The 24,000-nt window shown below is 42.7% G+C and overlaps 1 protein-coding gene across 6 annotated transcripts in view; it reads left to right on the forward strand.

Moving 5' to 3' along the window:
• LOC310859340 (myosin-11-like) overlaps positions 1 to 24,000 on the forward strand; it is a 114,557-nt gene that overhangs the window by 11,979 nt on the left and 78,578 nt on the right. For 4 of the 6 annotated variants that reach the window (XM_083765814.1, XM_083765815.1, XM_083765817.1 and 1 more), the window contains exons 2-4: positions 2,092 to 2,462; positions 3,201 to 3,357; positions 15,753 to 15,780. In XM_083765814.1, the coding sequence (XP_083621940.1) occupies positions 2,118 to 2,462; positions 3,201 to 3,357; positions 15,753 to 15,780 (530 nt within the window). In that variant the 5' untranslated portion in view covers positions 2,092 to 2,117. Of the gene's footprint in view, positions 1 to 2,091; positions 2,463 to 2,786; positions 2,798 to 3,077; positions 3,092 to 3,200; positions 3,358 to 15,752; positions 15,781 to 24,000 lie in introns of those variants that run through there. The other 2 variants (XM_083765818.1, XM_083765819.1) reach the window with 2 other exon arrangements.

Genomic DNA, 24,000 nt, shown 5'->3' on the forward strand with positions numbered 1-24,000 from the left:
ATGTGCTTGTAGATCTGGTATTTTTCAATAGCTAAAAGTAGAACACGATGCTTTAACCCATTCTGACCGGGCACCCATTTTGGTGTTGGCATCATGTTATGCTTTAGCTATTGAAAAATAGCAGATCTACAAGCTCGTATCGCGCCACTCGGTGGCGCGATAGGTCTGCTATGTAGGTCTGCTATTTTTGAAAAAAATCGAAGAACGACTGACATTTTTAGAATCTGATCTCAGGTCAGAATGGGTTAATCAGACCAGTGTGTGTCCAGTGGAAACCTCGTATGAATCTGATCTCAGGTCAGAATGCTTTAAACACCAAAAAGGGGTTCCCTTCCCACCCCTGCTGCGTGAAATGTAAGAAAGTGTACGCCGTCTATTTTTAGAATCTCAGTCGGTGCCCTCTACTGTATATCTGTGATCCGTGCCAAACATGTGTTTATATCTCTTCCATGTATTAGGGATTGCTATGCAATTATGCATATTAAATTATGATTATGTAATACAAAATACTATGAGTTAATATTGTTTCTGCCACTTCAGCTGTCAAGATAATTCTGCCTTAATTCATTGTCCTCGTTTTGTCCTCGATCTTGTCCTCCGTCCATTCTGTCTTCCTTCCTTTTCCGTCCGTCCGTCCGTCACATTCGCCCTCTTCTCGCACTATTAAAGGACTAAAGCACTTCACCACTTTTCAACCTATCTTCATATAATGGGTCCTCACTAATAATCATGAGAAAAATGGTGCAATTTTTTTCTACTCAGTCTGCGTCTCATAGGAGGGCTGTGGGCAGTTCAGAAACCGTCTTCCAGTGACATCATCGATGGGGAACACAAGCTAATAGAAACCGCAGGCTTTCTAGTCCTGAAAAGTTGCAATGCGAAAATGGAAGCCATCGTTCTCACGATAATGAAAATCTAAACATTTCTTGTTTAAAAAAAAAAAAAAGCCTAATGATGATGTCACTGGAAGACGGTTTCTGAACTGCCCACAGCCGTCCTATGAGACACAGAGTAGAAAATAATCGTGCAATCTTTTCATGATTATTAGTGAGGACCTATTATATGAAAATAGGTTGAAAAGTGGTGAAGTGGTCCTTTAAAGCTCGAATTGCACCATTCTACACTATTTTTGTTGTATATTTATGGAGCCTACTGTGAAATTGTTCACACAAAGTTCACCTAACTTTGCAACTACAGGGAAAACATGCACATGTGATACTCTTTTTTTTTTTTTTTTTAACTCTTTGTTTGCTCTATTTTGCATTCTATATTCTATCGCTTTGTTCCCTGTGTTTTGCTGCGTTTGCCGTTTGCTGTTATATTATAATATATTTGCCGCTGCATTGTCTGAAGGAAGCCGAACAAATATCAGTGTCACTCTTATGTACCTGTACACAAAAGATGCAACGATAAACCACAACCTTGAACCTTGAACTCTTGCCATTGTATCCTTTAACACATTGAGTACGCCGACTGCCTTCAAAATATAGGCTATAGAATACCGGAGGTGTCTGATCGCTTTTACTTTGAAAGCCATGAACCGGAAACACTTTCCTAAAAAAGTTGACTTTACAAAGTGACCTCAACATCCCCGATCATCTTAATATATTGTTTTACGCTCCAAAAAGCGTTCATATTTTGCGGGAGAGACGGATGAGGAGCAGAAAATAAGCGCCAGCATATCGCTCTATTCATCACCACGGAGAGCGCCCTGGATTAGGAGCTACGAGTCATTCTTTCCGTCTCGCTAACGTGGGAGTCAATAATAAGCTAATAGTTGCACTGAGCGTTAGCATACGGCAAGCGAAAAGGGAAATGCCAAAAAAATAAATAGGAAAAATTCGGAATATTAATATCTCGCCCCGCATCGCTGGGATGTCGCTAGGACGTCCTCAGACGTCCTTAGAACTCTACTCTACTCTATCCTATGACGTTCTCAGGCGTCCTACGTGCTGTAAGTGTTAATCAGACCAGTGTGTGTCCAGTCACAGTGGAAACCTGGTATGAATCTGATCTCAGGTCAGAATGGGTTAATTTATTCACCATTTACTGACTTTCTTTTTGTCCCGTTCCTCCCGTCTCCTCCCACAGTCGGCCCACTATCGTTCCAAGCCAAGATGTCCGGCAACAAGGCCCCGAGCGAGGACGAGAAGTTCCTGTTCGTGGACAAGGACTTCCTCAACAGCCCCATGGCGCAGGCGGACTGGTCGGCCAAGAAGCTGGTGTGGATCCCGTCGGAGAAGGACGGCTTCGTGGCGGCCAGCGTGAGGGAGGAGCACGGCGACGAGGTGCTCCTGGAGCTGGCCGACAACGGCCGCAAGGTGACCGTCAACAAGGACGACATCCAGAAGATGAACCCGCCCAAGTTCAGCAAGGTGGAGGACATGGCCGAGCTCACCTGCCTCAACGAGGCCTCCGTGCTGCACAACATCCGCGAGAGATACTTCTCCGGCCTCATCTACGTGAGTGTTTACAAAATAGTACACTTCTCTGGCCTCATCTACGTGAGTGTTTACGACATAGTACACTTCTCTGGCCTCATCTACGTGAGTGTTTACAAAATAGTACACTTCTCTGGCCTCATCTACGTGAGTGTTTAGACCATAGTACACTTCTCCGGCCTCATCTACGTGAGTGTTTACGACATAGTACACTTCTCTGGCCTCATCTACGTGAGTGTTTACGACATAGTACACTTATCTGGTCTCATCTACGTGAGTGTTTACGACATAGTACACTTCTCTGGCCTCATCTACGTGAGTGTTTACGACATAGTACACTCTCTGGTCTCATCTACGTGAGTGTTTACGACATAGTGCACTTCTCTGGCCTCATCTACGTGAGTGTTTACGACATAGTACACTTCTCTGGCCTCATCTACGTGAGTGTTTACGACATAGTACACTTCTCCGGCTTCATCTACGTGAGTGTTTACGGCATAGTACACTTCTCTGGCCTCATCTACGTGAGTGTTTACAACATAGTACACTTCTCTGGCCTCATCTACGTGAGTGTTTACAACATAGTACACTTCTCTGGCCTCATCTACGTGAGTGTTTACAACATAGTACACTTCTCTGGCCTCATCTACGTGAGTGTTTACGACATAGTACACTTCTCTGGACGTGTAGACGTGCTCGGGGGTGTTCTGTGTGGTGGTGAATCCATACAAAAACAAAATGCTGTGTTTCTCCTTCTAGACGTACTCGGGGTTGTTCTGCGTGGTGGTGAATCCATACAAAATGCTGCCCATCTACTCGGAGAAGATCATCGAGATGTACAAAGGAAAGAAGCGCCATGAAGTGCCTCCTCACATCTACTCCATCACAGACAACGCGTACAGGAACATGATGCAAGGTACGAGTCCTACCCGAGAACCTTTTTCAATTTAGTTCAGTCGGATAACCCACGAATATATTTAACCAATATTCATTATAGAATGAGAATACAAGTGTGCATATAATATTTTATCTTGGCGTTCGGCTCTGCTACATTTTATTTCTCCCTGCTCGGCACAATTAAACACCATCAGTAAACATTAAGAGCAGGGAGACAGATATACAATAACAACCCCCCCCCCCCCCCGACCCCCCCCCCCCATGGGGAATATAAATAACAGAGCCCAGCGGTGGTGCTGGGGTGGTGGTGGTGGGAGCAAACAGAACTAATACCAGAGCCCAGCGGTGGTGCTGGGGTGGTGGTGGTGGGAGCAAACAGAACTAATAGCAGAGCCCAGCGGTGGTGCTGGGGTGGTGCTGGTGGACAAATAAAGAGGATAGAGCACGGAGGTGTGGCCCGGTCTCCTGCGGGAGGTTTGCACATGCTCAGTGTAAACGGGAACTGCGATGATGGAGTGTTACAGCAGAGGTGCTATAGATAAAAAGCTCATAACTTGATCACGTCATTTTCGAATGATCGGAAATCGGACTGTGAGCAAAATAATAATAATAAATAAAACGTGATCTGGACATCCAACATCATGATATTAGACATTAGATATTAGAATATTGGCTGTGATTGTGGATCTAGACATCCCTAGTGGGAATGTATTATTTATTCATGTGTTTTACAGTTAATAAATACAACTTTTGGCAAGTTGTTGATGTGTTACAAAATGTCCCAGAGCCGTACAGTACGTGAGGTCCAGTTTAGACCCATTTAGACCTGCACGATTCTACAAAATGTCTTCTAAATTGTGACAGTTTTCTGAAAAACCCCATGTTTCTGTATCAGACGTTCTCAAACATGTCAAGCACCCCCCAAAAATATATGTAATCGGCCGCCGACCCCCATCTGAAAATATGCTGTTCCAGGGACCCCCCCACAGATCTGCGACACATTTTCATGATTTTCTAAAATAGCAGACCTACAAGCTTGTAGATTTGCTATTTTTCAAAAGCTAAAGTATAACATAATGCTTTAAAACATAAAACCCGTTCAGAATGGATTAAACTCAGATATGTAATCCAACTGAGATATACAACAACATCCCTTTTCCATTGAGAGGATAGCAGTAGTAAATAAATATGACGCATCTGGGGATGGTCAGTAAAAATGTGAAGAGCAACTTCACAGTGTGGGAACGTCTGTCCGTCTGTCTCATCCATTCTTTTAATATTATTATTTTTTTTTTTTCGTGAAAATGTGGCACAAATCCTGACAGAAAACTGTCAGGATTTAGAAGACATTTTATAAATTTCCACGTCAGGCCTAAATGGGTAAAGTAAAACAATTTACTTTTTCCACCACTGGATAAAAATAGAGATGTTTAAATGTCTCATTTTGGATTGTGTGAACACAATGAGTTGTTCTTCACAGTGACTACAAAACGTGTCAACAACGCTCACTACTCAAAACCCACTTGGAGCTGCATGTGACATCATGCAAACAAAAATGTCAAAACTACCGCACATGAATGTGTAATAATTAAAAGCCTTTAAGTACACCAATATGCCAAAGATGCTTAAACCTTTATTTGTATAACCTATTAGAGTTGATGATGTGTTGCGGTGTACTGGGAACTGGGAACCTTGTTATGAACTGTTGGAGTTGATGATGTAGATCGGCTATTTTCAAATGGCCATAATGTATAGGGTTGAATAGCTCTGGTCCTGGTCCATAGCTCTAATGCGTTGCATTTAGAGCTATGTTACTCTCAACTTCCGCATGAATGCAGACCAGCCTCTACTCTTTAGCGTAAATAAATAGAACGTTTTTGCTACTCACCAAAACAAAGGCGAGTTGTGTCATTAGAAAGCCTACTTTCCTTAGTGGACGCACTCTGAGCCCCCCCCCCACCACAGGTATAAAAGGTACGTTTTGGCCAGAAAGGGATTTATTTTCACCGGAGGAAAAAATATTCTCTATGAGGCAGTTCTCTGGGCAATAATCGGTAGAAGGCGTAACTAAAAGTATTTTTTTTCCGGTGGAAACAAAATCCCCTTTTGGCCAAAAAGTACCGTTTATATTTATACGTGTGGTGGGGGGCTCAGAGTGCGTCCACTAAGGAAAGTAGGCTTTCTAATGACACAACCCGCCTTTGTTTTGGTGAGTAGCAAAAGCGTTCTTTTTATTTACACCAAAGAGGCTGGTCTGCATTAATGCGAGCGGCGGAAGTCGAGAGTAACATAGCTCTAAATGCAACGCATTAGAGCTATGGACCAGGAATAAGGGTTGAAGTGGTTAAGGTTTATGTATGGTTTCAAAATTAAAATCGCCAAAGTAACTAGTAACTACAGTTTTCAAATAATTTGTAGTGAAGTAAAAGTACAAATTTTGGCTCTGAGATGTAGTGGAGTAGAAGTAAAAGTATTGGAAATTGGAAATACTCAAGTGAAGTACAAATACCTCAAAACTGTACTTAAGTAATTGTACTTACTACAGTAAGTAAAAGTACATGCATAATAATAATAATAATAATAGTAATAATAGAGACAGTGCATGCATAATGTCTGTAGAAAAGAAAAGAAAGTTCAGCCACACACTATATTCCCCCACGGTTTATAAGTTCAGTGTTTCTTTGGAGCATGGATGTGGATGGCCGGTCATCAGGAATATAATAATGATTCCCTGTTGATCCCTCGTTAACCTGAGGGTGTTTTGGCTGCTCTCTGGGATCTGAGAGATGAATGCGTACGTACGGCGTCAAGTATTAACCCATTCTGACCTGAGATCAGATTCATACGAGATTTCCACTGGACACACTACTGGTCTGATTAACCCATTCTGACCTGAGATCGGATTCTAAAAATGTCAGCCGTTCTTCGATTTTTCAAAATTAGCAGACCTACAAGCTCGTAGCGCGCCACTCGGTGGCGCGCTACGAGCTTGTAGATCTGCTATTTTTCAATAGCTAAAGCATAACATGATGCTAACACCAAAATGGGTTCCTGTTCAGAATAGGTTAAGACCACAGTATGTTAGTCTAGTGGTGGCCGTGGGTGTGTCCTACCTGCCTACGTTGCAGTGTTGAGTGATTTAAATTTAAATGTCACGTTCAGTGTTTGTCTTTTGCACTTTCAGGGCTATAAGACGGAGACTTCATAATGGAGACACCCTAGTTTGTTTTTGTTTTTTCCCCACGCTGTTGTTTAATTATTAACCACTTGTTTCAAAAATGTAGATGTGTTATAACCTTTTTTAGAACATCTGTAAACCTCCCACCTGCATGCCCAAAATAAGGAACGTCAGGTTAGTTGTTATACTCTTACTTAGCAATGTAATTGCATCATGTTTTGTACCGTATATATAGGCTTATCATCAGAAGAATGTAGATCGAACTCTGCCCAGAAAATCATTAACCAGACATAGCAGAAGTATGCTGTTTCCATTTGCCAATGCAGTCCTATGTGACTGCTGTGACATTTTGTGAACATCCGCATTCGAGTACTGTGGCTCTAAACTGTCAAACCACAAACATATGATAAAGTATCCGTATTTATCCTCCACTGAGACTTTATAGTCCTATTACAGAACTATTCCTCCCTGTGGTCGCTGCCTGGGTCCCGGCCTGCATTGCATGGCTGCAGAAACATGACCTTGAATGTGCAGTTTTCTATGCACTGAGTGATGTAATGTTTCACTTCTTCTCTCCGTTGTTCAAAGGGCTGCGGGGTGACGTGAGAACCTGATTTTAGACCTGATCAACTCCGCTGCTGGAGTTGATCTGTGACGTAGTGGTCTAGTCCTGTTGCCAGTAGCCCTGTACAGTGTGCAGTGGTGGTCTAGTCCTGTTGCCAGTAGCCCTGTACAGTGTTCAGTGGTGGTCTAGTCCTGTTGCCAGTAGCCCTGTGCAGTGTGCAGTGGTGGTCTAGTCCTGTTGCCAGTAGCCCTGTACAGTGTGCAGTGGTGGTCTAGTCCTGTTGCCAGTAGCCCTGTACAGTGTTCAGTGGTGGTCTAGTCCTGTTGCCAGTAGCCCTGTGCAGTGTGCAGTGGGGGTCTAGTCCTGTTGCCAGTAGCCCTGTACAGTGTTCAGTGGTGGTCTAGTCCTGTTGCCAGTAGCCCTGTGCAGTGTGCAGTGGGGGTCTAGTCCTGTTGCCAGTAGAGTGTGTACAGTGTGCAGTGGTGGTCTAGTCCTGTTGCCAGTAGAGTGTGTACAGTGTGCAGTGGTGGTCTAGTCCTGTTGCCAGTAGCCCTGTGCAGTGTGCAGTGGGGGTCTAGTCCTGTTGCCAGTAGCCCTGTGCAGTGTGCAGTGGGGGTCTAGTCCTGTTGCCAGTAGCCCTGTACAGTGTGCAGTGGTGGTCTAGTCCTGTTGCCAGTAGAGTGTGTACAGTGTGCAGTGGTGGTCTAGTCCTGTTGCCAGTAGAGTGTGCACAGTGTGCAGTGGGGGTCTAGTCCTGTTGCCAGTAGCCCTGTGCAGTGTGCAGTGGGGGTCTAGTCCTGTTGCCAGTAGCCCTGTACAGTGTGCAGTGGGGGTCTAGTCCTGTTGCCAGTAGAGTGTGTACAGTGTGCAGTGGTGGTCTAGTCCTGTTGCCAGTAGAGTGTGCACAGTGTGCAGTGGGGGTCTAGTTCTGTTGCCAGTAGAGTGTGTACAGTGTGCAGTGGGGGTCTAGTTCTGTTGCCAGTAGAGTGTGTACAGTGTGCAGTGGTGGTCTAGTCCTGTTGCCAGTAGAGTGTGTACAGTGTGCAGTGGGGGTCTAGTCCTGTTGCCAGTAGAGTGTGCACAGTGTGCAGTGGGGGTCTAGTTCTGTTGCCAGTAGCCCTGTACAGTGTGCAGTGGGGGTCTAGTCCTGTTGCCAGTAGCCCTGTACAGTGTGCAGTGGGGGTCTAGTCCTGTTGCCAGTAGAGTGTGTACAGTGTGCAGTGGTGGTCTAGTCCTGTTGCCAGTAGAGTGTGTACAGTGTGCAGTGGGGGTCTAGTTCTGTTGCCAGTAGAGTGTGTACAGTGTGCAGTGGGGGTCTAGTTCTATTGCCAGTAGAGTGTGTACAGTGTGCAGTGGTGGTCTAGTCCTGTTGCCAGTAGAGTGTGTACAGTGTGCAGTGGGGGTCTAGTCCTGTTGCCAGTAGCCCTGTACAGTGTGCAGTGGGGGTCTAGTCCTGTTGCCAGTAGAGTGTGTACAGTGTGCAGTGGGGGTCTAGTCCTGTTGCCAGTAGCCCTGTACAGTGTGCAGTGGGGGACTAGTTCTGTTGCCAGTAGAGTGTGCACAGTGTGCAGTGGTGGTCTAGTTCTGTTGCCAGTAGAGTGTGTACAGTGTGCAGTGGTGGTCTAGTCCTGTTGCCAGTAGAGTGTGCACAGTGTGCAGTGGGGGTCTAGTTCTGTTGCCAGTAGAGTGTGTACAGTGTGCAGTGGTGGTCTAGTCCTGTTGCCAGTAGAGTGTGCACAGTGTGCAGTGGGGGTCTAGTCCTGTTGCCAGTAGCCCTGTGCAGTGTGCAGTGGTGGTCTAGTTCTGTTGCCAGTAGAGTGTGCACAGTGTGCAGTGGGGGTCTAGTTCTATTGCCAGTAGAGTGTGCACAGTGTGCAGTGGTGGTCTAGTTCTGTTGCCAGTAGAGTGTGTACAGTGTGCAGTGGGGGTCTAGTTCTATTGCCAGTAGAGTGTGCACAGTGTGCAGTGGGGGTCTAGTTCTATTGCCAGTAGAGTGTGCACAGTGTGCAGTGGGGGTCTAGTTCTATTGCCAGTAGAGTGTGCACAGTGTGCAGTGGGGGTCTAGTCCTGTTGCCAGTAGCCCTGTGCACAGTGTGCAGTGGTGGTCTAGTTCTGTTGCCAGTAGAGTGTGCACAGTGTGCAGTGGTGGTCTAGTCCTGTTGCCAGTAGAGTGTGCACACACACACACACACACACACACACACACACACACACACACACTGCACAGTGTGCACACTCTACTTGTACACACTCTACTTGTCAGTGGTTCTCAAACATTTTGTCAAGGACCCCCAAAAATATATGTAATTGGCCGCGGACCCCCATCTGAAAATATGTGGTTCCAGGGACCCATCTCCGGCATGTCTCTTGCTTAAACAATATATATATAAAAAAACAAAACACTAATTTCATCGAGGTTCGATACGACTGCAAGCAACTCATGAGAAACACGAGTTTCAAGAAGCAAAGGTTTGAGTTAAAAACGTTCTCTCTGAAATAATATATATTCAAATATCTTTCACGATTAAAAAAAAAATAGCAGATCTACAAGCACTCGGTGCCGCGCTATGGGCTTGTAGATCTGCTATTTTTCAATAGCTAAAGTATAACTGCTTAAAACACCAAAAGGGGTTAAAATGTTAAGACAAATGAATGTATCATGTTCTTCTAGTTGCGGCTTATATACTTCTACTGTAGGAAAGGGTGTGGACCGTGTGGACATTTGTTTACTTTGGATGTGTCGTCTGAAACCTTTTCCCAGCTGCCAACTATTCTTTGCCTGACGAAAAACAACTTTAGCCTTTGCAATTTATTTGGTTGCTCTGATGAGTCAAGGGCCCTGTTTCTGGTGGGAAGGATGCCACCAAAAACAGATGCTTAGCCTAAGGCAGGTATGGTTGCTGCCAAAAACATATTTATATTGGTAAACTTATCCATGTTTCAAGATAAGGCTCGACGTGGTGCTCTATTGCCAAGCTGGAACAAATCCGTCATGACGGACAAAATACACAGGCTATAAGTTCCAAAAAATGTGAATACCATTCCTGGCAGTGCTTGACAATACTTGGTATTATGTTCTGCATCTGGCTGCTATACACAAATGAAACATGTAGCTAGGTGTAATGTTAGAGACCACAGAAGACATGTAAATATGAAATAAATGCTTAAACATGTAGCTAGGTGTAATGTTAGAGACCACAGAAGACATGTAAATATGAAATAAATGCTTAAACATGTAGCTAGGTGTAATGTTAGAGTCCACAGAAGACATGTAAATATGAAATAAATGCTTAAACATGTAGCTAGGTGTAATGTTAGAGACCACAGAAGACAGTCCTGTTTTCTCAACTCACTATTATAAGCCATATCCCCAAAACTGGTGGTTCAAACTGAACAACCAATATGTCAATTTGAAGATATGATTCCCTGCTTTCACGTGACATGAAGAAAAAAAAAACTAAAATTAAAACATATTCTATAACTTAACCTCTGTCAGAAACGGTCGGTCACTAATGGTACCACATCAACACAGAATAGATTTGTGGACGAAATCTTATCCAACGATTTAATAATCAAGGTTTTATTTATTTTTCTCATCAAATGGTGGTCTGTGGCTCAAATGCCGAATAAATAAATAATGTCCTTGATATGAAGAGGATTGAAAACCACTGCTCTATAGCAGAGTTGTTTTAAAACCACTGCTCTATAGCAGAGTTGTTTTAAAACCACTGCTCTATAGCAGAGTTGTTTTAAAACCACTGCTCTGTAGCAGAGTTGTTTTAAAACCACTGCTCTATAGCAGAGTTGTTTTAAAACCACTGCTCTGTAGCAGAGTTGTTTTAAAACCACTGCTCTGTAGCAGAGTTGTTTTAAAACCACTGCTCTATAGCAGAGTTGTCATGAGATGTCATGAGATGTATTTTGGCGGGCCTTGATGGCCCGCTTGCTGAAAATAGCTGATCTACAAGCACACAACGCGTCACGCTGCGACGCCTTGTGCGCTTGTAGATCAGCTATTTTCAGCATGCAAAAGTGTAAAATGACTTACACTGGATCTTTTGTCCACTAGTCCCTTCCTAACATTTTAGTCTAGTTTTTATTTGTTGACAAGTATATTTATATACTTTATACAGTATATTTACTCTTATAGTTTTAGTCACCATAGCTTAGTTTTCATTCAGTTTCCATTTAGTTTTCGTCAGTGAAAATAGTCGACGAACATTCTTTGTCATAGTTTTTAGTGCACAAAGTCAACACTGCTCTAGAGACACTATTATTTGGGAGTATTGAGACTGTCAGATTGTTCATGTGAACAGGAAATACAGCAGCTTACACTAAGTAGTCATAAGAAGGTAAGGCCAAGCAAGTATCATAATATGATACTTGCTTGGCCTTAGCTTACTTAGTCTTACAATATTATTGTAAGACTGGTTAAGACTGGTTAAGACTGGTTAATACGCATTGCTGTTATGGGCTGCTTTTGGAGAATGTCTTTGGCTGCAGTCCATTATTTCATGTCATATTTTGTCTGATTATGTGATTTTTTTAATTAATTTAACAGGATAAGTGCCAGGGACGTAATCCCGTAACCCCGACGTCTTTGCACTGAGTGCCATGCCCGTAAAGATGTAATTTCTTTAGTTTTTTTTTTTAAACGCCCTTTCTTTTTTTATAATGGGAGAATTGGCACTCAGAGCCTAAACTGGTGACTCTGGTGGCACTGAAGGAGTTTATTTTCCTTTTAGTTTTAATTTTCATGAACTCTCGCAGTAATAGGGCATACTGTAGCAGTGGCCGTGGTTTCATGATCATAAAACCTTTGATTCTGTGAGATTTTTTTCTAAACATATTTTAGTATATTATATCTCTGCTCAGAACTCCAAAATGTTCATTTTTCAGGAAATGAAAAATATACGTTTTTTTAAGGAAATCAATAAAACCTTATATTTTTGCAACGATGCAATACTGCCTCATCAAAGTTGGTGTTGTGACATTAGATAGTGTCAATTACTTGCATGAGAAGGAGAGAGGTTGTGGAGTTGGCTGTTTTAGCAGACAGTTTGAGGGTCAAATGGAGTTAAGAGGTTTTGACCAAACCAGCACCACACCTAATCAAAACAAAGAATTCAGCTGCTCTGTTCTCCCAGAGCGCTAGCAAACTCGGTGGCTAGGCTAGCTAGTTTCTTGGGACATTTGTGGTCGTATAGTGACTACATCTGTCATTAATTGTCTTAGTTTTAAAGGGTAACTGTTGTATAATTGCAATATTGCTTAACCCATTTTGCCGCGGGAACCAGTTTTGGTGTTAGCATCATGTTATGCTTTAGCTATTGAAAAATAGCAGATCTACAAGCTCATAGCGCGCCACCGAGTGGCGCGCTACGAGCTTGTGGGTCTATTTTTGAAAAATCAAAGAACGACTGACATTTTTAGAATCTGATCTCAGGTCAGAATGGGTTAATCAGACCAGTGTGTGTGTGTCCAGTGGAAACCTCGTATGAATCTGATCTCAGGTCAGAATGGGTTAAACAGCTCACTAATAATTAATTATATTTTAGACTTATTTCAGTCTAACTGTTACAAATAATCATAAATCACAAATCCCCATGATGTGATGACAAATGGGACACATTCAATACTATTCATATCAGTACAGAGGGGGTAGAAGTCAAGTCAAAGTGTCCTTGAGCAAGACTCTGAACCCCTGATTGCTCCTGATGAGCAGGTTGGTGCCTTGCATGGTTCCCTCCGCCATCGGTGGGTGAAATGTGTGTGTGAATCATAGACTGTAAAAAAATATGGACAAAGCGTTCCCCGGGTCTAACATGAACGTAAAATGAAGCCTGTCAGTCCTTGAATTGTACATCGCCATCTTTCTAGATCCGTTTGGGCCCAGCTGGCCCATTGGCTGGCCCAGACAACGAGGCGGGACTTCCCCCCCTTCTTCTCCGTTGGTTTTTATTTTGACTCGAGTGGGTGGGGAATCCCGATCATGGACTGTAACGGTAGCCACGCCCCTCAGAACATACGAGACTTTATGGTCATTCTTTTAATAAATGGGACCAGAATATTATGACATTAGAAATGAGACTTTAAACTAGTGACTGGAAGCAGAAAGTATTCATGACCATGTTTATTAAGGTAATACAGTCTAGGTGAAGTTGGGCCCAAATACATGGACCTCTATGGGGCTATGGGTTTTTTTGGGCCCAATGACAGCGCCACAACAGGCCATTATATGAACTTTCAGGAAGTCCCGATTTCCTTAGTGGCTTCACAAAATATCTGTCTGACTGCCCCCCTGGTGTGAATGGGTGAATGTAATGCACAACCCTTGTAAAGTGCGTTATATATTATATATGCAGCACCATACTATTTACACTAAATATTCTGCAGGTGAATTTTCATATCACTACAGTGAACGTGATGCATGCCTACCATCATAACTGTGATAAACATCTGCATGCTTGTTTTTCAGTATTTGCAATGATCTGTGATCACAGCGTAAAGATTATCACCGCATCATCGGGGATAATCCCAGCGGGTTTAGAAGTCACTCTTCAGAATTAGCTTTGATCTTTAACGTCTTTGATGTTGTGCTGATAAACATGAGAAGTGTCCATAATAAGGGCTACTGTTGTTGTTCCCAAAAATGTTACGGTAGAGAGAAAACGACAGAAAGTGAAGTGAGCAATGTACATTCAGGACGGGGGTAATAATTTGATTTCCCAACATCAGTTATATTTACTTGACACACAGATCATGGGCCTTTTTGTAATGATATTCTGCTTCACTTCAGTGGATAAGGGCTTAACTGAGTTTTAATAAAGACAGTACAGTACAGTACAGTACAGTACAGTACAGTACAGTACAGTACAGTACAGTACAGTACAGTACAGAATGAGCTCAGACACTCTAACCACGAGGCCACTGAGCTGGTAAGAGGTGTGTAAGAGAGAGCATAATAGCTCCCGTTATTGTTGAATTTGGACGTGTTTTTGACGACCTCTCAGTGTTTCTCTCTCCCATCACACACACACCCGCCTTTTTCTCTCTCTCTCACTCTCTCTTCATCTGCCTTAATTAGGGTGTGTGTGTGTGTGTGTGTGTGTGTGTGTGTGTGTGTGTGTGCGTGTGCGTGTGCGTGTGCGTGTGCGTGTGCGTGTGCGTGTGAGGAATGGAACCAATGGGTCTGCAAAGGCTCTGGCCAAGTCCTGTCCAAAATAAGACCCGTGTTTATAGTTGGTTGAAGGCCATACTGTAGTTAACTAGTTGTTAGGGTTCACAACCTGAAGGACACTGTCTCTAGAGCTCTGCTCATGGAATGTGTCTCCTTCTCCTTCTCCCCCTCCTGCTCCGGGGGAAATGTCTTCTCCTTATTACACACACACACACACACACACGCACACACACACGCGCACGCACGCGCGCGCACACATGCTCCTTGTTCCTAAAGTGTAGCCCTATAAACGGGTCATGTTTAGACTACTAAGCCAAGCCCAAAAATCGGTGATAATTGATCTAATAATGCTTATGGTCTATCTATTATTATTATTATTATTATTATTATGGTCTATCTAGCGCTCTCCTTCAACAGTACTCCCCCTGGCCCGGGGCAGCGGTGGCCCAACGGTCTACGGAGCGGTCTTGATATCGTAAGGTTGCTATAGTTCGTATCCCCGGACCGGCACGTTGAAATTACCAAGTGCCCTTGGACAAGGCACTGAACCCCTACCATGAAATGTTCTATGAGCAGGGCCTGGCTGTAAACAAGTTCTTGAGCTTAGTCCAGTTACCCTGCAGGGTAAACATAGTAGCTTTCCTTTCCTTAGTCCAGTTACCCTGGGTAAACATAGTACCTTTCCTTTTTTGCCTGTTGTAATTGAAGAGATACCGTTACCGTAGAAAATAGCCATAAATGGACACAGAACACTCTCCTAAGGACTACAACCTTCTATTTCAGGGAACCATGTTATGATGATGACTCATCGCTTATAAGCATCTTGGGAGGTGTTGTCTGTCAAGGTGTTTTTGATCCTGTGCAACATGTGTCCGATTGTCCGTACACTGACAAAAATGTGTCAGTGGAAATCACTTGTCTGTGGCAAATTATAATGTTTATAAGACCCAATTACTGAACTGAACTGATCTCCAGTCTCCAGATTTTCTTCAGACTATGTACAACACTGATTTACTACGACACTATCGCACATTAGGAGTCGTCCATAGTGGTTCTCGAGTGTTTTATCTGCAAGGACCCCCTTAACTCTGAGAGTGTACAAATGTACCATTTGAACCGGTGGGCTCTGCTGTATTTCTGTTCCCCATGAGGGGGTTGTTATTGTACATCCATCTCCCTGCTCTTAATGTTTCATAATAACGGTTGTCTAATTGTGCGGGGAGAGAAATGTAGCAGAGCCGAGCGCCCAAGATGAAATATAATATCCACACTTGTATTCTCATTAGATAATGTTTATTTGTGAGTTATCTGACTGAACTACAGTGTTTTGCTTTAAAATGGTGTGTTTTTCCATATGAAATGGCAGTATAGCATTAACGTTATACAGGACTGTTTGATGTTTGTTGCTTATCGTATACATGTATTTTTATGAGCTGTTATTATTATTATTATTATTATTATATTATAAACCCTATATTTTTGTTTCTACAGACCGTGAGGACCAGTCCATTCTCTGCACGTAAGTGAAAAAAAAACACCGTATGTTTCTCCCAAAATGCACCTCTGTTGACTTCTCCTCCGTGTTTTCCCTAAACATCACATTTCCTCCATGTTTTTTTCCCCCCTAAACATCCCATCGCTGAAAAGCTGTTACATAACGTTAGACGTAAACAGAGCGAAACAAACGAGACATCTCTCTAATCTAACATCGACTGGTCTCTCCGCCACCAGCCAACCTGCGTAGTAAATTAACCAGGAACCTTTTGGCCTTGTTTTTGTCACTGTTATTGCAGCTGCGTCCTTTACTATGCCTCTTTCTTCGTAATGTTTTAACCCAATTTGCCCTGAGGCCGATTCTAAAAGAAAATTGCTTCTAAATCCTAACAGTTTTCCAACCTTTTTCATGTCAAGGACCCCCAGTATTATCTGTATTTGGGTTAGGGTTAGCTCGGTGCCGCGCTATGAGCTTGTAGATCTGATATTTTTCAATAGCTAAAGTATAACATAATGCTTACTTTTTTTTTGTATTTAGTTGGAAGCCTCTCTGTGGCCTGCAGTGGTGGGAAAAAGAAATACCATTAATTGGGGGTCCGTAGCCTAATTCATGTCAAACCATGGGGGTCCTTGAAATTAAACAAGTTGAGAATCACTGCTAGAGCTGTAAATACATCTTCTCTTATGGGGGTCCCTGGATAAATACATCTTCTCTTATGGGGGTCCCTGGATAAATACATCTTCTCTTATGGGGGTCCCTGGGTAAATACATCTTCTCTTATGGGGGTCCCTGGGTAAATACATCTTCTCTTATGGGGGTCCCTGGATAAATACATCTTCTCTTATGGGGGTCCCTGGATAAATACATCTTCTCTTATGGGGGTCCCTGGGTAAATACATCTTCTCTTATGGGGGTCCCTGGGTAAATACATCTTCTCTTATGGGGGTCCCTGGGTAAATACATCTTCTCTTATGGGGGTCCCTGGATAAATACATCTTCTCTTATGGGGGTCCCTGGGTAAATACATCTTCTCTTATGGGGGTCCCTGCGTAAATACATCTTCTCTTATGGGGGTCCCTGGATAAATGCATCTTCTCTTATGGGGGTCCCTGGATAAATACATCTTCTCTTATGGGGGTCCCTGGCATATCTCTTCAAATGGGGGTCCCAGTGGACTTCGCAGACCCAACTGGACAGGAAGTGGGCCCTGTGTGTCCTGATGATTCAACAAGATTAGCTTCCCAAAATGCTCCTTCTTTGTTTGTTTACTTCTTTGAACAGTTATTATGGAGAGTTTCAACTTGGGGATAGGAGTTCCAGGGAGAAATGTCCCTTCTTTATCTGGCATCAATAGCCTGAAGACTTGCCTGAGACTGACATTTAATTCAAAAATAAATCAAGTCACCATTCATAAATCGCCTTTCACGCTCCACCCAGAGTGAGTGGTTGTGTATATGCGTACGCGGAATGATTGTACGGAATATTGTCACATTCTTTTAAATATATAACTTCTACTAACCATTAGCATGTGATATAGTTTTCTCACTTTTCTGTGTATGTACTGCATACATATACAGAGTATAAAAAGCCCATGGTTTACCATAATAGTCAATGACAGCTGGCCTGTTGTTAACACAAACTATTTAGGACACAGCTATTCAAATAAATAAATAGAGTGATTAGGAATACTGAAATTGTAATGCATTCAACTTGATGTGTGTCCTGTGTTCCCATCCCAGCTGTTAAGCAGATTAACCCCATGGTATTTTGGACATAATACTACAACCTTTTTAACATGTGATGAAATAAGCTCACAACGTCTGTAATGAAAGCCCTTATTTCCAAATATTAAAGAAGAGGACAGAGAGAGAGAGAGAGGCTTGATGACAGTTCCTTCTCCTCTGGATACAGTTCAACAACAATAATACATGTGTGTGTAGGCTATAGTTCAACTATAGCTGATCTACATCTACACGTTGTGAGCTTGTAGAACTATTTGAAAGTGTTTTTAAAATAGTAAAAAATGGCAAATAAGTTTAGGGATAAGGGTTAAGGGGTGTCTCTTCTCCAATCATTAGTGTCAGGATGCACGTATGCTCTGATCGCATCAGACCATTTCCTCAACTCACTAAAGAATTATTTTGTATCAAAGAGAAAGTTGATCGTGGCATTTTGTCCTGTGTTTACTGGTAGTTGACAGTGGACTACAGTAAAATACAGACTACAGTGGACTACAGTAAAACATAGACTACAGTGGACTACAGTAGCAACGTGTTGTAGATCTGCTACAGTGGACTACAGTAGCAACGTGTTGTAGATCTGCTACAGTGGACTACAGTAGCAACGTGTTGTAGATCTGCTACAGTGGACTACAGTAGCAACGTGTTGTAGATCTGCTATCTTTGGCGAATGTTCATCCCCATAATTGAATTGGGACACTACTAGGGTGGTATAAGAAAATAGAATGATATAAACAGTATGTATACAGTATTTATGTTAATGTATTGTGGGGCCAGAGTATATAGAAGCTGCCTATCTGGCCCTTCATGCAGGACGCCAGTGATCTGATCTGACGATAGAGAGCTTGTAAGCAATGCCTTTGGACTGGAGCCATACTGTATACGGGAGAAAGTATTCTCCCATGCATGTATATATACTGTACATGGAATGTCACGTATGGATGGCATTATCGTGTGCGCGCGTGTGCATGTGTGTGCGTGCGCCCGTGTGCGTGTGTGTGTGTGCAAAACTGTGCGTGCGTGTGTGCGCGTGTGTGCGTGTTGTTATGCTGGTATAATTAGCAAACAAACATTGAGCAGCAGGATAATATACTACTGTTGGTGTGTGTGGGGAACAGATCTAGGGGAGATATAGAACCATTTGCTTGGAGAACATTCACCACATGACATTCACCACATAACATTCACCACATAACATTCACCACATAACATCCGCTCAGTACATTCACCACATAACATTCACCACATGACATTCACCACATAACATCCGCTCAGTACATTCACCACATAACATTCACCACATAACATCCGCTCAGTACATTCACCACATAACATTCACCAGATAACATTCACCACATAACATTCACCACATAACATCCGCTCAGTACATTCACCACATAACATTCACCACATAACATTCACCACATAACATTCACCACATAACATTCACCATATAACATTCACCACATAACATTCACCACATAACATCCGCTCAGTACATTCACTATATAACATTCACCACATAACATTCACCACATAACATCCGCTCAGTACATTCACCACATAACATTCACCATATAACATTCACCACATAACATTTACCACATAACATTCACCACATAACATTCACCACATAACATTCACCATATAACATTCACCACATAACATTCACCACATAACATCCGCTCAGTACATTCACCACATAACATTCACCACATAACATTCACCACATAACATTCACCACATAACATTCACCACATAACATCCGCTCAGTACATTCACCACATAACATTAACCACATAACATTCACCACATAACATTCACCACATAACATTCACCATATAACATTCACCACATAACATTCACCACATAACATTCACCATATAACATTCACCACATAACATTCACCACATAACATTCACCACATAACATTCACCATATAACATTCACCACATAACATTCACCACATAACATCCGCTCAGTACATTCACTATATAACATTCACCACATAACATTCACCACATAACATCCGCTCAGTACATTCACCACATAACATTCACCATATAACATTCACCACATAACATTTACCACATAACATTCACCACATAACATTCACCACATAACATTCACCACATAACATTCACCACATAACATCCGCTCAGTACATTCACCACATAACATTCACCACATAACATTCACCACATAACATTCACCACATAAGATCCGCTCAGTACATTCACCACATAACATTCACCACATAACATCCGCTCAGTACATTCACCACATAACATTCACCACATAACATTCACCACATAACATCCGCTCAGTACATTCACCACATAACATTCACCACATAACATTCACCACATAACATTCACCACATAACATCCGCTCAGTACATTCACCACATAACATTCACCACATAACATTCACTACATAACATTCACCACATAACATTCACCACATAACATTCACCACATAACATTCACCACATAACATCCGCTCAGTACATTCACCACATAACATTCACCACATAACATTCACCACATAACATTCACCACATAACATCCGCTCAGTACATTCACCACATAACATTCACCACATAACATTCACCACATAACATTCACCACATAACATTCACCACATAACATCCGCTCAGTAGCTGTGGAACGTCCGCGGTAACAAACATTGTTGGGAGTGCATGTGAAGTGCACACTTTCTTCTGGAGTAGTGCTGCTGATCTAGATTCAGACACTATGGGCTCCATTTTCGTCACCGCTAAACCCCTTATCCCTAAACGTCTTTGCCTTTTTTGACTGGCCATTTTTCTAGTTAAAATGGCCAGTCTACAAGCTCACAGCGTGTCAATGTAGAGCCAGTCTACAAGCTCACAGCGTGTCAATGTATAGATTGGCTAGTTGAACTATTCAAAAATGTAGTAGTTTAGGGATAAGGGGTTTAGCGGTGACGAAAATAGAGCCCTGTAGGCCTATCTATATATATTTTTTTTTTGAGCAAGAGTGGTGGCAGTACTAGCTGGTTCTCAATTAATTTAGTTACTCTAGAGTGGTGGCAGTACTAGCTGGTTCTCAATTAATTTAGTTACTCTAGAGTGGTGGCAGTACTAGCTGGTTCTCAATTAATTTAGTTACTCCTAGAGTGGTGGCAGTACTAGCTGGTTCTCAATTCATTTAGTTACTCTAGAGTGGTGGCAGTACTAGCTGGTTCTCAATTCATTTAGTTACTCTAGAGTGGTGGCAGTACTAGCTGGTTCTCAATTCATTTATTTACTCTAGAGTGGTGGCAGTACTAGCTGGTTCTCAATTCATTTAGTTACTCTAGAGTGGTGGCAGTACTAGCTGGTTCTCAATTCATTTAGTTACTCTAGAGTGGTGGCAGTACTAGCTGGCTCTCAATTCATTTATTTACTCTAGAGTGGTGGCAGTACTAGCTGGTTCTCCAATTCATTTAGTTACTCTAGAGTGGAGACTGACAGATAAGAGGTGGAGAGAGAGAGAGAGAGAGAGAGAGAGAGAGAGAGAAGGGGGGGGAGAGACGCACAGCAAAGGTCGTCATGACCGGGACTCGAACACGCGCCGCGCTGTCAGGCCCAGAGCCCTATATGAGGCATGATGCGACCTGGACCGCTAGGCCACCCCCCCCCCCTGTTCTAGAGTCTCAGTTGAATATGGAAACCAAATGGGTCAATACAGTATTTTTTAATGCCAGTCCCACTCCACAGAGTTACACTGAGAATGCACCAGGGGAATATCTGTGAGGGAGCCAGCTCCATCTAGTCTCAATATGGTGACATTTCATTTGGACAAGGTCACCAGTTTCCTTCCCAACGTTTTCCTATGCTTAACTTCTTCTTAAGGTTATTATGTTTAGCATTTTTATGCTTTATTTTAGATGGGAGAATGACGTAGAGAGCAGCGTGGTTCTCAAAGTGGGGTCCGGGGACCCCCAGGGGTCCTTGAGGGAGTTCCAGGGGGTCCCAGAGCTAAATGATGGTTAGTGTAGATCAGTGTGTGTGTGTGTGTAGTCTGTAGATCAGTGGGTGTGTGTGTAGTCTGTAGATCAGTGGGTGTGTGTGTAGTCAGTAGATCAGTGGGTGTGTGTGTAGTCTGTAGATCAGTGGGTGTGTGTGTAGTCAGTAGATCAGTGTGTGTGTGTGTAGTCTGTAGATCAGTGTGTGTGTGTGTAGTCTGTAGATCAGTGTGTGTGTGTGTAGTCTGTAGATCAGTGTGTGTGTGTGTAGTCTGTAGATCAGTGTGTGTGTAGTCTGTAGATCAGTGTGTGTGTGTGTAGTCTGTAGATCAGTGGGTGTGTGTGTAGTCTGTAGATCAGTGGGTGTGTGTGTAGTCAGTAGATCAGTGGGTGTGTGTGTAGTCTGTAGATCAGTGGGTGTGTGTGTAGTCTGTAGATCAGTGGGTGTGTGTGTAGTCTGTAGATCAGTGGGTGTGTGTGTAGTCTGTAGATCAGTGGGTGTGTGTGTAGTCTGTAGATCAGTGGGTGTGTGTGTAGTCTGTAGATCAGTGGGTGTGTGTGTAGTCTGTAGATCAGTGGGTGTGTGTGTAGTCAGTAGATCAGTGGGTGTGTGTGTGTAGTCTGTAGATCAGTGGGTGTGTGTGTGTAGTCTGTAGATCAGTGGGTGTGTGTGTAGTCTGTAGATCAGTGGGTGTGTGTGTAGTCTGTAGACGACCCGGCGCGTTTACTCAGATTTGCTGTCGGTCAGAATGGCTCTATAAGTCCACATTTGCAGTCTATGCAAAATGGTAAATGGTGCATTTATGCAGTGCTTTTATCCAAAGCTCTTTACATTAAATGGTAAATGGTGCATTTATGCAGTGCTTTTATCCAAAGCTCTTTACATGAAATGGTAAATGGTGCATTTATGCAGTGCTTTTATCCAAAGCTCTTTACATGAAATGGTAAATGGTGCATTTATGCAGTGCTTTTATCCAAAGCTCTTTACATTAAATGGTAAATGGTGCATTTATGCAGTGCTTTTATCCAAAGCTCTTTACATTAAATGGTAAATGGTGCATTTATACAGTGCTTTTATCCAAAGCTCTTTACATTAAATGGTAAATGGTGCATTTATACAGTGCTTTTATCCAAAGCTCTTTACATTAAATGGTAAATGGTGCATTTATGCAGTGCTTTTATCCAAAGCTCTTTACATTAAATGGTAAATGGTGCATTTATGCAGTGCTTTTATCCAAAGCTCTTTACATTAAATGGTAAATGGTGCATTTATGCAGTGCTTTTATCCAAAGCTCTTTACATGAAATGGTAAATGGTGCATTTATGCAGTGCTTTTATCCAAAGCTCTTTACATTAAATGGTAAATGGTGCATTTATACAGTGCTTTTATCCAAAGCTCTTTACATTAAATGGTAAATGGTGCATTTATGCAGTGCTTTTATCCAAAGCTCTTTACATTAAATGGTAAATGGTGCATTTATACAGTGCTTTTATCCAAAGCTCTTTACATTAAATGGTAAATGGTGCATTTATACAGTGCTTTTATCCAAAGCTCTTTACATTAAATGGTAAATGGTGCATTTATGCAGTGCTTTTATCCAAAGCTCTTTACATTCACACACCGATGGCGGAGGAAACCAATGCAAGGCACCGACCTGCACACCGGGAGCAATTCACCTTTTAGCAAAGCCCCGCCCTCCCCCACTTAGACACTCCCACTTGGACACTTTCTGGTCTGTTCTATGCTGTGTGATTCTATGTCAGCCGGGCTCATTCATTCCAATGTAAATATCATGGATTTTACACGTTAATCAGACCAGTGTGTGTCCAGTGGAAACCTCGTATGAATCTGATCTCAGGTCAGAATGGGTTAATCAGACCAGTGTGTGTCCAGTGGAAACCTCTTATGAATCTGATCTCAGGTCAGAATGGGTTAATCAGACCAGTGTGTGTCCAGTGGAAACCTCGTATGAATCTGATCTCAGGTCAGAATGGGTTAATCAGACCAGTGTGTGTCCAGTGGAAACCTCGTATGAATCTGATCTCAGGTCAGAATGGGTTAATCAGACCAGTGTGTGTCCAGTGGAAACTCGTATGAATCTGATCTCAGGTCAGAATGGGTTAATCAGACCAGTGTGTGTCCAGTGGAAACCTCGTATGAATCTGATCTCACGTCAGAATGGGTTAATCAGACCAGTGTGTGTCCAGTGGAAACCTCGTATGAATCTGATCTCAGGTCAGAATGGGTTAATCAGACCAGTGTGTGTCCAGTGGAAACCTCGTATGAATCTGATCTCAGGTCAGAATGGGTTAATCAGACCAGTGTGTGTCCAGTGGAAACCTCGTATGAATCTGATCTCAGGTCAGAATGGGTTAACTACGCTGGGTTCATTTTTGGAACCAGAACCTTCAGAATCTCTTCCAAATCCGTCAACAAGGCCTGCCGTATGGAACTGGTTCCCATGCGGCCGCCCTACGGGCCACTGAGCCGCTCTATACGCCATTCTGACCTGAG

Source organism: Protomyctophum parallelum (assembly GCF_964188405.1).
Source record: "Protomyctophum parallelum genome assembly, chromosome: 5".
Taxonomy (NCBI): domain Eukaryota; kingdom Metazoa; phylum Chordata; class Actinopteri; order Myctophiformes; family Myctophidae; genus Protomyctophum; species Protomyctophum parallelum.